Genomic DNA, 15705 nt, shown 5'->3' on the forward strand with positions numbered 1-15705 from the left:
AGATTGTCGGAAGTGGACAAATCCAACATACTGCAGTCCCGAAGCCTGTGCCACATCTTCTCGGCAAGGCTTTATCACTGCTACAAGCAGAGCATCAACCGCTTAGCAGTCGAGTTCCTCTCATATTAGAAGAGAAGTTCAAAGATCATCCAGCCTACGCCTATCCGACTACAGCAGACCGTCTCTTCTCTTCAGAGTATGTACACAGCTCTCGAGCATCAAACTGCGATAAATGCAGCCCTTCGGCTCTAGTACAGAGAAGCGAGCGGAGTACGAGTAACCCCTACATCCACTATGGTACTATTGCCTCGGGCAATCAAGTTATGAAAGACTCAACTGTTCGCGATATGGTAGCCCATGCAGTCGATGCCATCTGCTTCGAAATGGAGGCGGCCGGCCTGAACGACATTTGTCCTTGCCTCTCAATACGGGGAGTTTGTGACTATTCGGACTCCCATAAGAGCAAGGAATGGCAGGAATATGCTGCCGCTACTGCCGCCGCATTCGCAAGGGAGTTCCTCGAAAGGCTTCCTCAAACAGAAACCCTTGCAAGCACACAGGACAGTGTTTTGCAGCAGGAGTATTGGCTTCAGAACGAAAAGTACAACAGCTGTTTGCGGGATCTGCGCGAGACTGATCCTCGTGACGATAAGACCCGAATCCAAGAAACAAAAGGCGGGTTGCTCGAAGATGCGTACCTCTGGATCCTCGAAAACGACCAGTTTCAAGAATGGCACAAGGCTTCACACAGTCAACTCCTCTGGATCAAAGGGGACCCTGGCAAGGGCAAGACAATGTTATTATGCGGTCTCATCAACGAGCTTGAGAAAGAACACAGCAGCTTCTTGTCCTATTTCTTCTGCCAAGCCACTGAAGCAAGATTGAGCAATGCAATAGCCGTACTCCGTGGTCTGATTTACCTTCTTGTCGTCCAACGACCTCAGCTTTTCTCTTACATCGAGGAGAAGTATGATCATGCAGGAAAACAGCTCTTTGAAGATGGCAACGCATGGCAAGCTCTATCCAAGACCCTCATGGCGATGCTTGAGGACCCAATACTAGATGGCGCAGTCCTGATTGTCGATGCTCTTGATGAGTGTCTTACAGACCAAGAGAAGCTTCTTGACTTGATAGTCAAATGTAGCAGTGTCAAGTGGATAGTGACCAGCCGCAACTACCTAGAAATCGAACAGTCTCTGGATCGTTCTACGCAGAAAGTCAGGCTACACCTTGAGTTGAACCAAGACTCGGTTTCCAAGGCGGTTGAGGTATTTATCGAATACAAGGTGGCACTGTTGGCCGAACAGAAACGGTACGACGTAGAGCTCAAAAGCGACGTCAGGAGCTATCTAGCTGACAATGCTGATGGCACGTTCCTGTGGGTCGCTTTGGTCTGTCAACAGCTTGCAGACAGCAAGGTGCTCCGCAAACGACACACCCGCCTCAGTCTGGAGTCATTCCCAAAGGGACTGGACCCTCTGTACAGGAGAATGATGGAGTATATCTTCTCTTCACATGATGCCGCGATATGCAGAGAGATACTGGCTCTTGCTTCTGTCGTATACAGACCAGTTACCTTGGCCGAGTTGGAAGCCCTTCTGGGATCGGAGCACGAGGATGAGTATGATGAGTTACCAGAGATCATTGGTGGCTGTGGTTCCTTCCTGACACTCCGTGGAAATGCGATTTACTTCCTGCATCAGTCGGCGAAGGACTTCTTGCTCAACCAAGCATCAAGCCAAATTCTACCTTCAGGCCTTGCATATCAACATGAACTTGTCTTCGATAGATCTTTACAGGCACTATCGGAGACTCTTAGACGTGATATCTGCCAACTCGACCATCCAGGGTTTGACGTCAATGACATCTCGCCTGATGCCCTCGGGCCACTGAATCACATTCGATATTCTTCCGTCTATTGGGTCGATCACCTTCACGACTCTGAGCTCACCAGTCTCAACAATCATCTTGAAAACGGTGGTGATGTTCACTTATTCATCCAGAAGAAGTATTTGTACTGGCTGGAATGTCTCGGTCTCTTATGCAGCATAGTAGAAGGAGTCAAGGCCATATACAAACTCGAGGATCTTGCTACCGTGAGTCTTTTCTTCTTTTCTTTTTGTTTTTGTTTCTCATCCTCTCATTTCTTCTCTTCTTGATTGAACCTTTTGTCGATATTTCCCTGGAGACCTATCAAAGTTAAAAAGCTAAAATCACACTTTTTCGAGTTGTTTAGAGGATATATTGGACATGATCTAACAACTATACACAGAGATTGAAGGCACCAGAGCCAGTGAGGAAACTGCTTCAAGATGCCCGCCGTTTTATCCTCACCTATAAGCGACCAATTGAGATCGCTCCATTGCAAGCCTATGTCTCGGCACTAGTCTTTAGTCCAGAATATAGCCTCATTCGAGAGCTGTTCAAGCATGAAGAGCCGGACTGGTTGAGTCCGGGACCAAAGGTGGATAAAAACTGGAATAGTTGCCTACAAACCCTCGAGGGCCATAGATTCTCAGTGAATTCAGTTGCCCTCTCACCGGACAACCAGCTTGTTGCGTCGGGTGGAAACGACAGGACAGTCAGAATATGGGATAGAACAACAGGCCTATGTCGACATACCCTCGGACCTCATGATGGTAAAATATGGTGTATCACCTTTTTATCGGATGGACAAAGTCTCGCAGTAGCTTCGAAAACAATCACGATATGGAACACGAAGACAGAATTATGTCTACAGACACTGGAGGTTTACAATTACAATGATTCTTTTAAGTCAATGGCTTCCTCTCCAAATAGCCAGTACCTTGCAATTGGATTTGATAATGGTACAATTCAGATCTGGAATCCAAACACGGGCAAATGTTTGAAGACTCTCAACAAGGGCCACTCTACGCTGGTACGTTCAGTAGCCTTCTCGCCAGATAGCCAACGTCTTGTGTCAGGCGCAGACGATTTTATGGTTAAAGTCTGGGACATGAAATCATTCTCATGTCTACAGACACTACAGGGTCACGATCGTGTTGTAATGTCAGTGGCCTTCTCGCTAGATGGTAGGCGTCTTGTGTCGGTCTCGAGGTATGGCACGATCAAAGTTTGGGACGCCGCGATATATTCCAGTCTGCCAGTACCGGAAGTTCCCTTGCAGTTCAGGACCGTACAAGCCTTCTCAGCGGATAGAAAACTTGTTGCTTTCGGCGGGCTCGGTTCCGACATAAAGATCTTGGATGTTGAGACCGGCGCAATTCTGCAGACTCTGAAGGGCTTCGGAAGTCCAGTACAGTCTGTGGCCTTCACGACTGATGGCCAGCATTTAATATCAAGCTCTTGGAAGGGTTCAGTCAATATCTGGGCTGTATCAATTGACTTGTGTCCGCTAACAGTTGAGGATCATAAGGGATATGTGAATTCTCTCGCCATTTCGGCAGATGGCCTGCGAGTCGTATCGGGATCCAGTGATACTACTGTAAAGGTCTGGGATGCAGAAACAGGAACATGCCTGCAGACACTTGAAGGCCATCACGGGAACGTAAACTCTATGACCTCTTCTGCGGATAATAAGCGCTTAGTATCTGGCTCAAATGATTGCACAATCAAGGTCTGGGATACTATAGCTGGTACATGCCTTGATACACTTGAGGACGACGGGCGGGTAAATTCAGTGGCCTTGTCAGCAGATGGTCGATATCTTGCATCAGGCTCAGAGGGAAACACGGCCAGGATCTGGGACGCAGCAACGGGTCAATGCTCATATACATTTGAGCATGATGACGAAGTAACCTTGGTGGCTTTCTCAGTCGATAGTCGGTGTCTCGCAACCGCGTCAACTGATGAGATGGTCAGGATTTGGAGTATTAAAGAACACAGCTTCAAAAGTCTACAGGGACATGAGCAGCCGATATCATCAGTAGCCTTTTCGGTGGATTCCCAGTATTTAGCATCCGGCTCTGACGATAGGACGGTTAAGATCTGGGATTTAGAGCAGTGCTTGTGCCTGCAGACAATCGACGTCGGTACAATCCTCCATTGTCTATCTTTCGATTTACGAACGAACTCTCTACTCTACACTGACATCAGCACTCTTGACCTGACACTACCAAATCCAACGACCAATGTTAACGCCGAGTCAATTGGGACAACTGCCTTGCCAGGTTCTGATTGTTTTAGTCACGGTATCAATATTGACGGGGAATGGATTACGAAACATGGGAAGAAGATACTTTGGCTCCCTGCCGAGTTTCGTCCTGGGAGATCAGCTGTCTTCAAATCGACTGTAGCTATTGGCTGTAATTCAGGTCGTGTACTAATCATGAGATTCTCTTGAGATGGAATTTACATACAAGACTCTCCTGGCCCATTACCTCTCTCAATCGGAATTATAGGTCGCATCATTGCCTCTCTCCTGATGCCATAAACCCGATATGGAGATTTGCATGAGTCTATATCTTGTATTGAGAAGGTGCAATCGTCACCAGAGCGCAGACAGCAGTCCGCCTTAGAGCGCAGGCTTATATCTCAACAACATAAACACCAAGAAAAATATATCGCGATATGTTTCTTCTTCTCACCTTTTAAGCCACAATGGAACATTCCAACAAAATTAATTGATCTTACATCATTAAATAAATTATGCTACCTACGCTCAGATGTATCATCGCGTGATCAACGCTGAGTCGTGAAGGTCGCGTCAAAATAACATTAAGGTCTCAACGGTGGCTAGAGCCTCAGATGACGCTGTGGCTGCAGCACCAACCTTTAAACGTGGCGGGTAAAAAACAATGTCGCTCCGCCAAGCCAAAACACCAACCGTCCGTCCGCATGATAGCCAATTCAATTGAACATAGGGCTCATGCTCTGCATAGATCTGCCAAACCGGATGAATGTCAAAAGTCAATCGGATAGCAGATGTAAAACTCAATTGACACTGATTAAAAGTCTCTTGAGATGAAACATGTGACATCTTGGCTCATTTCTCACCAACCCAAAACACAGACAAGGTTGATTGGAGACACGCGTATGTTTGAGCTTGGCGCGTCGTTACACAATGCAGCTATTCGTTCAGCCGTATCAAATACGAGAGGAGCATATTTATATAACGGATACGGATACTGTACAGCTGTACCACAGGATGAATCAAGGAGCTTTATCTACGGCATTGATCAAGCACGTGTTTTGTTACCGGGACATTCGGATCATGATGCTCAGTCAATTACCGCCAAGTAAATGACGGACTGCCAAGAAGCCCCTTGATCAAATGGGCATTAGCCAATACCCAAGCGTCTGCACAAGATCAAGTTTTTCTCTCCCAGTGAATGAGGCTTCTATGACTCGTCTACGTAGATGTCTTGACTGTTTTTTATCACTGTTACGCGTCTGTCTTACTACCAACAAAGAATAAACTCAGAGACAAGTCTCCCTGGTTTCACTGGTCCGACAGTAGAATAAGGTAATATTTAAGCATACCAGGGGCTGGTGGGGAGATGTGGTGCATTAAAGTTTAGCGCAAGCCTACCTCCATAACAGAATACCTGGATCCCCTCTATAATGGATAGGTAGAGGAAGTACTTGTCTAACTACAGGGCTTGCGTGGCCTGTGTCAGGTTCCCCAAGCCAATCTCATTCTAGCAGAGGAGATCTTGGCTTTATTTTTCTTTGTGATTGTGATGGACGCTTGGGTTGTCTCATCTCGGGAGGAGTGACATTCTTTATCCCCTCAACTTTAAATCCTTCCGTATTCAAGATGACCATACCATCACCAGTATCATAGCGACCCAAGGCCTGCAATATGCACTGCAAATCAAGGCACAATACTCCTTAGCTTGTTTACCACTAAACAGATCTCTCCCACTGGGAACGCTCCCTTCTACCGCCAAGACTATTGCCAAGTCTTGGCCTGTCTGTCTTGGCGGTTACCAGTAGTCAAAGGAGAGAGTCAATTGCCAAGATGTCCGAACAAGCTGCACTGCCCCCCTTGGCTCGTACCAATACCGTTCTTCCATTTCCCCCTTGTTTTTTCTGTGACTGTTTTGAAGGGGAAGATGCCCCGGATCCCTCCGCTTTTTGAAGTTTCCCCGTCCCACCTTTGATCTTCCCATTCTTCATCCTTTCTCCGATCATATTTTCTAGAAGTTGATGTTGGTTACATTCTTGAACACTCGCTTTAAATTGTTTTCCCTTCATCCCGTCCAATCTTGAGGCGGCTGTGAACTCGGTGCTTGTTGTCGCTCGCTCTACAAGTTGCCATATCGACGAAACTTAAATCGACACATCTCAACAATCACAGAGAGTCCAACTCTCATTCGGTCACCATGTTGTTTTCTTCACCAAAGGGCTTCGTCGCCCAGGCTGCTCTTTTGGGCGGTCTTCTCGTTCAATCAGTCGATGCGCAGTACTACAAGATCGGAACAAAGGGTACGCGATAACCCCACAAGACCAAAATCGCAGCACAAAACTAACACTATACAGACGAGATTAAACAATCCGCCCGCACACTCGCTTACGATCTCATGCTTCAATATGACGGAAACACAACTGGCATGATTCCCGGTATCTTGCCCGGTCCTCCAACAGAATACAAGGGTGATTACTACTGGTGGGAAGGAGGAGCCATGATGGGAACTTATATCGGTATGCCAACCATCATTGTCAACAAGAGAGGAGGGTGCTAATTGGGGCAGATTACTGGAAACTCACAGGCGACTCATCCTACAACAAGGTCGTCATGGAGGGTATGCTTCACCAAACGGGAGAAGGCCGCGACTACATGCCCAGCAACCACAGTGCCTCCCTCGGAAACGACGATCAAGGTTTCTGGGGCATGTCCGCCATGCTAGCAGCAGAGAACAAATTTCCCAATCCACCAGAGGATCAAGCGCAGTGGTTAGCCCTCGCGCAAGCTGTGTGGACGACGCAGGCTCAGCCTGAGCGTCACGACGATGAATGTAATGGTGGAATGAGATGGCAGATTCCTTTCACCAACTCTGGTTACGATTACAAGAACAGTGGGTTGCCTTGCGTGTATGTGGTGGGGGTTTAACTGACATGGTCTAGCTATTGCCAACGGATGCTTCTTCAACATCGGCGCTCGTCTTGCGCGATATACCGGAAACGACACCTACGCCAAGCACGCTGAAGAGACCTGGGAGTGGCTCTGGGGCGTCAACTACATCGATCACGAGAGGTGGCTGGTCTACGATGGTGGACACGTTGGAAAGAACTGTACCGACATCAACAAGGCGACATTCTCTTACAACGCTGCCATTCTCATCCAAGGCGCAGCGTTTATGTACAACTATGTAAGTCCTCACATACCGAAGATTGTGTTAAATGCTAATCGTCTATGTAGACCAATGGCTCCTCAGTTTGGGAAGACCGAGTCACCAAGCTCCTCGACGCAACCCTCAAGAACTTCTTCCCCAAGGATATCATGTACGAAGTTCCCTGCGAAGGCCGCAAAGGTGCCTGCTCGACCGATATGTTGTCCTTCAAAGGCTACGTGCACCGCTGGCTCGCCGTAACAACACAAGTCGCACCTTTCACCCGCGAAAAGATCCTCCCCGTACTGAAGAAGTCGACCGAAGCAGCAGTGAAACAATGCACAGGCGGAGACTCAGGACGAGCATGCGGTTTCTATTGGAGCGGAGGCTCCTTTGTTGATGTAGCGGTTGATGGAACGAGTGGTGCAGGTGAACAGATGAATGTGTTGGCTGCGGTGTCGAGTTTATTGATCGAAGATGCTGAACCGCCTGCGACGAATAGCACGGGTGGTATTTCCAAGGGTGATCCCAATGCGGGTAAGGATTCGCATGATAATCCTGAGCCGAAGCCTTTGACGACGGCGGATAGGGCTGGAGCGGGTATTTTGACGTTCCTTGTTCTTGCGAGTGGACTTGGAACGTTTATTTGGATGTGTGCTTTTGATTGAGCGATGTCACTGTTTAATAGTGATTATTGGCGTTGGATTTTTACCTCGACTTGATCCGGATCTTTGAGGGTTTGTCTTTGTGTTTTCGGGGAGAATGGAGTTGACTTGATGTCCAAGGGACTTGTAAAGGGATCTCACCGGATGGGAGATACTCAGATAGCCATCGCATTTCATAGAAGTTACTTGACAGCATGATAGCTACTATCATAAGATACTTCATTACTCATTTGATTGGTGTTTGCCGTGTAGGTGTGATGGTCCGAGTCGTGAGAAGTGAACTTGGGTGAGGTCGACTGCGCATCAAAGTACATGAGCTCAGTTAAAGCCTTATTTTCCTCTCAATTCCGGGATAGCCATAATCTTTATCAGCTTCCGTAAAGCGAACTGAGATATTACTGTTTATTTCCGTATCATCTGCCTTTCAATGGAGGTTTCTCGACGCTCGCCTGGTTCAACCTAAATACCCCAAAACACAGTGCTGACACTCATCGATTGCATATCCCACAGAAGCTATTGACTTTCGAATTGACCTTTATTGGGTAATTCAGGCCGTGAGAATTACCTTGATACTATGGTTTGTAGAATTAGTCGAAGGTATCGCAAATGCGCCCGTGGCGAAGTTAAGAGACTGCCCAGATATGGACAGCTTTGGCCACCCCAGCAACATCAAACCTGAGCAACGTTCAAAGCATCACAACTACACAATGGAGCTTAAAGCTCATCTTGACATTAACTGCGCGATTATAGCTACTGCAAAATCTTTAAATCAAATGAAAGATTCCAATTCCCCATCTAAAGTCATCTAAAGTCATCCATCGCAGCCAGCCAGCGCCGCATCATTCTGTCATGACTCAAAGGCAGAACGCACCAATGTGTCAAGGGAAAGGTATACAGGAACTACACCAGATTATTTGAGTCCTCTTACACTATAATAGATGTATTAGCGCTAATAGCTGACTGTCACTTCAACAAACGTCGCGATATGGTGACGATGAGTGTGCCTTCGAGTCGCGTTTGCATACAGGGTAGTCGACCGCGAGATGAGTCTTGCACCCATCATGGACGAATGCTCGGGTATAATGAAGATTGAGATATGTTATTTCTTTATAGCTTTAATCTGATACGAGCATATACGCAAGCTCTTTCTTCAGCAGCACGATTGCATTGTTGAAGTCATTGTGGTTTCTCGTGGTGATTGTTTATCCCAATGACAAACCCGCCATATGAGTGAAACTCAACATTGGAGATCATCTTCTCAGTCACACACTCACATCATGGTATGTTACTTGGCCTTCACGACCTGATCCCAATAACAGCTGAGAATCACCTTCCTTGACCCCAATTGTGTTAATTTGAGATATGTTGCTACAGTGAATGAGTTCTTTACATTCCCATGACCCGACGATTGCCGAATGACAATGACGAACGCCAAGCTCCCCGGGTGAACGCTCCGGATCTCGGCCGACCGAGCCACCAATCGTCTTTTACCAACACCACTTCAATTCACAGATCAATTAACGAAGTAACAATTCCTTCAATGTGTATGTATATTCGTGGCCTCGAAAGGCATGAATGAAAATATGTACTAGCCATTATGTGCTGTCAAACTCCAATCCTTCAATCTCCAAAATAATCCCATCCATCTTCCTCAGATAATTCGTCGCTGATCATATTATCTCATATCATAAACCGCTTATTTAGGGAGCGAAGCAGGAGAGTAAGACTGGTCAGGCTTGACAATCTTAGCACCAGCAAGCTGCTTGTCGGTGTAAGCAGGCCAGATGATCTGGCGCTTAGAGTTGGAGACAACGGAAAGAGTGGTGAATCCGTTGTCAGCGCCAAACACATCACTCCAGCCAGAAGTGACAGTGAAGTCACCGCAGGTGGTAGGACCGGCGGAGCGCTTCTTGCTGGCGCCGGGACCCTTGACGTCGTGGCGGCACTCGAAGGGCTTGCCGTTGCCGGTGTCGATGCCGAACTTCCAGTTGCAGATGGAGTCGTCGGAGCGGCAGTAGCGCTTGGCGTCGCGGATGGTCCATTGGGGAGCGGCGGCCATCATGTTGACGGACTCAGCAGCGGGAGCGGCTGAGACGCCGAGGGCGGCGGTGAGAGTGAAGAGAGCAGCGGAGAACTTCATTTTGAAGATGTGTTTGTTTGGTGGTTGAGTGTGTAAGTGGTTTGTTTGTAAGTGAAGATGAGAGTGAGTGATGAGGATGAGAATACACAACTTGGGGGCGACGAGAGAGTGTTTATATAGATATTCTGAGTCTAAGTGGGCACATCGTCAGTGAATCATGACGAAAGGGTCCTCACTAACCCCAAGTGAAGTGAACTGGTCTGGGCTGATCTGACTGAACGAGAAGGCTATGCGCGATGCCACTATTCTGACAACAGAACAGCCCAGCCTCGGCCACTCCTAGACTACGCAGTCCCACCGCAAGACTACCATTTGCTACCCCATTCCAGCCCTGCATTCGGACCACGAGGGTGAATGGGAACACGAGGTGATCGACAAGCGAAGCTGGATCTCGTATTCCCCATCCACCACATCAGACGATCGATCAGGAACTCCCTCAACCACCACACCTTCTACCTCTCGACCTCTCTGCTTACATCTGGACCTTTCTCTCTGCATGTAAAACGGGTGTGGCTTTTGCGGCGCGGATAATAAAACATGCATAAACGATAATTATTCTCTACCGTGACTAAATGAGCACTAACAGACCAAGTGACATCTCGTATTAAACTTGGTCGGCCAGGGCCGTCAAATCTCCCCGCAATTTCACTCGGCACATCCGGGTCCGGGCCAAGAAGATTGACGATAATTATTCCGATCAGAGGTTAGTATTTCCGGCGGTCTTGAAAGCTGAATACAGAGCATCTGTCGTCAGAGGTGGAGATCATCGTACAGTGACATGAGTGAATTGTCTTGGTACCCAGCCAGCTCACTCGTATTAACGCAAGGAGCATACTGTCCTAGACTGCCCAACTCATAAAGCACTAGATTCATTGAGCTGTCTTACTCTTGCATCCTCACCGCATTTCAAAAGGCACAGATATTCTAGACCTTCTACGCCACAGACCAAAAAGACAGTAGTGAGTAGACGTACGGGTGAGACCCGACCTGACAGCAGACAGCCCTTCTGGGCTGACATCAAAGACCGCTGGGAACAAGCGGGGTCTAGCGCCTCCAAGAATAGAATGGAACCTTTCTAGCGCATTCCCGCTACTCCCCGACCTCACTGAACCAGTGCCTAACAAGCTTGAGGTGGACAAAGTACAGGAACAGCTCAACATTTTCTCGTAATTATTCTGGGCACTCTCACCGTTCAATCCCCATACAAGATCTCCATATCATCGTCCGATGGAGTTCCAGAAATCGCGTATAGACAGAGACATTGTTGGTCAAGACACGAATGGGTTCTCGTGTTAAAATTACAGGGTCGATCAATACCCCTGCAGTTCGTATCCTCAGACCTGCAGTTCGTGATGCGCATAAATTCATGAATGATGAGAATTCGGCTTTATCTAATCTAAACGATTGGAATGCAATTGTTAATATCGGGAAATCCAGCCTTAGGGTAATGAGCATGTTTTACTGTACCGCAAAGACAACAATGATGCGGTCCAATAATGACTTCAACTTCAAAGTCTAGAAGCAATAAGTCAATCCTTTTAACACAGTTCTCAATCCTTCGGCCCCCAAGCTTACCTTACAAAGCTCATCACAGTACTTTAGCTCATCACTTTACATACTCTAGCTTCATATATCGCAACACTCTAACAGTACCAAGCTATGTGCTGTACTTTTGTAAAAGCCTAGAGCTAGAGTGTACACACTACGTAGTCCATAGCCTTACTGTGCAGTAACGTAGCTTATGCAGGGATTTCGCGAATTACTCAATCGGGCACCCTCTGCATCCAATTTAGCGCATCACCATCAGCACTACGCCAAATGACATCAAGCTCCCATCCACAACGAATCATCCCCTCGAGAAGTTTACGGCGTGACATGATTGACATGCAAAGCTGGAGGATTGCCTACGGCGGATTCCTTGTTGGTGATAGCGGCTCTTCACTGCACGCACATCGTCTATCTCGACGAAATAGGTTGGACAATTTGTGCCTCTTCAATGTTTAACTCATTTTTGACCAGTTGATGTTTACTTATTTTTGTACCTCTACATGCCTCATACTATCCGTAATACATGTCTCGTATCTTCCTTTTTCGTATCTAACCCTTCTGTCCACCGGTAGGAACCTTGAACAGCACAGCACGTCCATCAGGCCCTTGTCCAAGAGCCTTGTCAACACGGTAATAACCCTTTCGCTCAAGCTGGATAAAGTCATTCTCCTTGAGATCAGAGATGCTGGCGTCGACGAGAGCGTGAGTCATGGAAGCGCTGTTATCGTTGAGGAAATCGTCAAGGTTATCGTCCTTGTCTAGTGTATCCTTGGTGATGAGAGAGTCAAACTCCCAGAGCTCGGCCTTGACAAGGTTCTCGGGGTCGGCCGCCAGCCAGTGGACCTTCTTGGCGGTGGTCTTGAAGTCACCAGCAAGGTGAAGCTCGAGGGTGAGATCCTTGACGGGGGAGCTGGAGGTCTTGTCGAGACCGCGGACGATGGCGTTACCCCAGGACATCAGGGTGATTTCCTCGTTGTCGTCGAAAGAAACAACATCGGCCTGGTCGAGGAGGAGCTTAGGTCCGAAAGTAACCTGCTTGATACCGACATCAGGGTTCTTGACGTGCTTGGGTCTGTCCTCCTTGTAGGACTTCTCAGGTCCTCCAGTGATGTTGACAACGACGGCATCCTTCTCCTCAATGGCCATGTATCGGGGCACAACGGGGTCGAGCATGCGCTTGTTGATGGCCCAGATGGTAGTCCAGTCCATGGTGACAATGTTTCGGCTAGGGCCCTGCTTCAACATGAACTCGCGGAGAGCAGGAACGGTAAGACCACGACGGAGGATACCGCGGACAGTAGGCATACGGGGATCATCCCAGCCACTGACACGTCCGGTGTCGACGACCTTTGTAAGCTTTCGTTTCGAGAGGAATGTCTTGATGAAGTTGATACGGGCAAAGTCCCAGAGGTGGACTTGTCGGAGGTTCAGGGCCTTGAGGAACCAGTGGTATTGCTCGTTTCGGTCGGCATACTCGGTCGTTCGGAGAGCGTGGGTGACGCCCTCAATGGAGTCGAGGATAGGGACGACGAGATCGTATGTGGGCTGAGAAGTTAGTAGGCGCTTTGCTGGAGAGGCGGAATACTCACGTAGATGTTCCATGTCCAGCCGGTTCGGTGGTGAGGGGCAGGCTCCTCGCCCTTCCAGTTGGGGAATCGGTAAATAACAGGGTCTCGCATAGAACCGTTGCTAGAGTCAAAAGCAATGCGAGCACGAATGCAGTGTCCACGACCGAGATCAGAACCAGCCTTCATCTCTCGGAACATGGCCAAACTCTCCTCAGCAGGACGATCACGTCGCTTGCTGGGAAGACGGTTCTTTCGGTCGGCGGATTGAACCTCGGGGTCGGTATCATCGGCGTAGGCGTTGCCGTCCATGATCATCTTCTCGGTCATGTCGTAAATCTCCTGGAAGTAGTCACTGGAGTGGGTGACCTTGTGGTACTTGATGTCCATGAGCTCGAGATCGTGGAGGATGGCATCCTCGTACTCCTGCTTCTCCTTGGCGGGGTTTGTATCATCGAATCGAACGACAAGCTTTCCGTTTCCGTCGGGGGAGGTCTTTGCGAAGTAATCGTTAAGGAGGGCGGCCTTGGCGTGACCGATGTGAAGGTAACCACTAGAAGACGTGAGCTGGCAATTACACTGAGGGTTTGAGGTAAAGCATACCTAGGCTCGGGAGGGAATCGGGTGACAACACCGTTCTCAGTGTTGGAGAGACCAATGTTGTAGTTGGCACCACCAGACTTCTTCTCCTTGCCAGCATTGAGCTTCTCGCTAAGCTCAGGGTGAGTATCCTCAATGAACTTGAACCATCGAGTGATGTTGGTATAAGCACCCTTTCGGACAAGACCAATGGCGACCTTGTTTGTGCGAAGAGCAGTCCAGATCTTCTCGTCCTGCTCGCTCAGGCTGTAACCACCGAGGTAGGTTCGCAGGGTAAGGTGCTTGTCGAGCTCGGCGGCAAGAGGAGCCAGAGACTTGAAGTCGGCAGCGCCGATCTTATCAGCGTCGAAGCTCATTATGGCGGATTGATGTGTATTTTCGACCGGTCGGGGAGGATCGCGGTCGTTTAGCAGGTTTGGGTGCTTCAATTGATGGAGGGGTCAAATTCTTTGGCGGGGTGTCTGAGCCCACCGATGACTCAAGAGGCACGTGATCAATGTAGAGATAAGATAAGGCTGTAAGTGAATTGAACTTGAAAAGCTACTAGAAGAGCCAAATAATTTGTATCAAGAAGACGGATCCTTTTGGATGGCCTATTTATTTGTTTTGTAGTCTCGATGCAAAATTTGACTTGGTCTGTGTAATGGTAAAGTCACCCTATGATCATCCCACAAGATGCGAAGCCGGATGCTCTCAGCTTTGACCAGCAAAAGGCAACCAGTCATCCTCATAATACTTGGAGGACTCTCACCATTCACTGAAGCGAAGCGACGGCGATGGTACTTCTCGGTGTGATAAATTAATCTGGTTGAACAGTGGACTGGCTCTTTGGCATGCGTGGTTGTTATAATGAGGCTGTATAGCATCCAGGCTCTAGTCAACCGGTCACCGTACGAGCCAAACCTGGCACGATGGTATCTAACCCTAGACCATCTTCTCTTTCCTATCGCAAGAAACAAACATTTATTTTCTTTTCTCTATCCCCGAAGATCGGCCATAAGTTCCCTGATTTGATGACTCGTCTGTTGTCCGGATCTGTACCCGGATTCCGACCAACCGGCCCGGAGCCGGATCCAGGGCAAGACTGACCACTATCTGGCGCTTCTTCAATATCGCATTGATGCCGAAAATTGGTGGCGATTGAATGGTGTTTCAAATGCCCCTTTCAAGGACCGAAAATGACTTGCGGCTTGCGCTGAACCCTTCGCACCTTCACGCTGCTAACGGGTTGACCGTATCGCTAGACTACAGCCTTTCATTGCTTATGTTTCATGTCTCTATACTGAATAAATGTTCAGTAATTGACTGCAAAATCTCTATTTTGACCATAGCTATGATGTCCTCAATCAGAGAAAGTAGTTCAGCTGTGCGCAAGTTGTGGTGTGAGGGCAGTGTTTACACATACAGAAGCCTGTCTACACAAGACCTGCGACGTATCTCAGGTTCCCCTGACCCATACAGTCTGACAGGATGTCAAAACCGCAGGCTATCCTCTTTGGACGGTGCTTGGAACGCAGGAATGTACCCATCTGTCCAGCTCTGTCTTAACTCTTAACTCACAGTCATCCAGTCAACGACAGGCACATCAAAGCCTACAGGACGATCAACATATCCTCAATATCGTAATTTCGCTCACACTCCAATCACCAATTTTGATAGTGTAAGATGTAGGTCTTAGACGAAACAAGGGGGCCAAGATGGACAGGCTATCAATATCGGATCGCCCTGAACTCCAATTAAGCGGGCGATTCCCGGACTCCGCTACTCATACTGGTGGCTTGGGTAGTTATACCATACCCCGATAGGCCGTCGATCTTTAGTCTCAGCCTCCTTTCGTCCCTTTGGCCGTTGATGCGACTGTTCATGCCGCACATCGAGACCCGCTGGGCAACTGTCAACCCTGTCAAGTAGCAATTGCTGCGCTCCTAGAT

The 15705-nt window shown here is 48.3% G+C and overlaps 4 protein-coding genes across 4 annotated transcripts; 2 read left to right on the forward strand and 2 right to left on the reverse strand.

Moving 5' to 3' along the window:
* Positions 1-383: 383 nt before the first annotated feature.
* B0J16DRAFT_311083 (uncharacterized protein) lies at positions 384-4324 on the forward strand (the record flags this gene model as incomplete). Its single annotated transcript, XM_046124998.1, has 4 exons — positions 384-2096; positions 2273-2749; positions 2885-3022; positions 3398-4324. 4 exons carry the CDS (start codon positions 384-386, stop codon positions 4322-4324), a joined length of 3255 nt encoding a protein of 1084 aa, XP_045977647.1.
* Positions 4325-6114: 1790 nt separating this feature from the next.
* On the forward strand, positions 6115-8110 carry B0J16DRAFT_405732 (glycoside hydrolase). Its single transcript, XM_046132912.1, has 5 exons — positions 6115-6411; positions 6466-6627; positions 6678-7001; positions 7051-7295; positions 7346-8110. The coding sequence occupies exons 1-5, from the start codon at positions 6309-6311 to the stop codon at positions 7922-7924; spliced, it is 1413 nt and encodes a 470-aa protein (XP_045977648.1). The 5' UTR covers positions 6115-6308; the 3' UTR covers positions 7925-8110.
* Positions 8111-9453: 1343 nt separating this feature from the next.
* Positions 9454-10263, reverse strand: B0J16DRAFT_375960 (uncharacterized protein). The gene has a single exon (XM_046130743.1). It carries the CDS (start codon positions 10059-10061, stop codon positions 9618-9620), a length of 444 nt encoding a protein of 147 aa, XP_045977649.1. The 5' UTR covers positions 10062-10263; the 3' UTR covers positions 9454-9617.
* Positions 10264-11990: 1727 nt separating this feature from the next.
* B0J16DRAFT_349860 (tRNA synthetases class I, catalytic domain-containing protein) lies at positions 11991-14361 on the reverse strand. The gene is made up of 3 exons (XM_046128966.1): positions 13778-14361; positions 13199-13727; positions 11991-13154 (listed from the first exon to the last, which is right to left on the reverse strand). Exons 1-3 carry the CDS (start codon positions 14128-14130, stop codon positions 12159-12161), a joined length of 1878 nt encoding a protein of 625 aa, XP_045977650.1. The 5' UTR covers positions 14131-14361; the 3' UTR covers positions 11991-12158.
* Positions 14362-15705: the final 1344 nt, after the last annotated feature.

This window comes from Fusarium flagelliforme, assembly GCF_020744385.1.
Source record: "Fusarium flagelliforme strain FIESC 12 MPI-CAGE-AA-0113 chromosome Unknown B0J16scaffold_8, whole genome shotgun sequence".
In the NCBI taxonomy this organism is placed as follows: Eukaryota; Fungi; Ascomycota; class Sordariomycetes; order Hypocreales; family Nectriaceae; genus Fusarium; species Fusarium flagelliforme.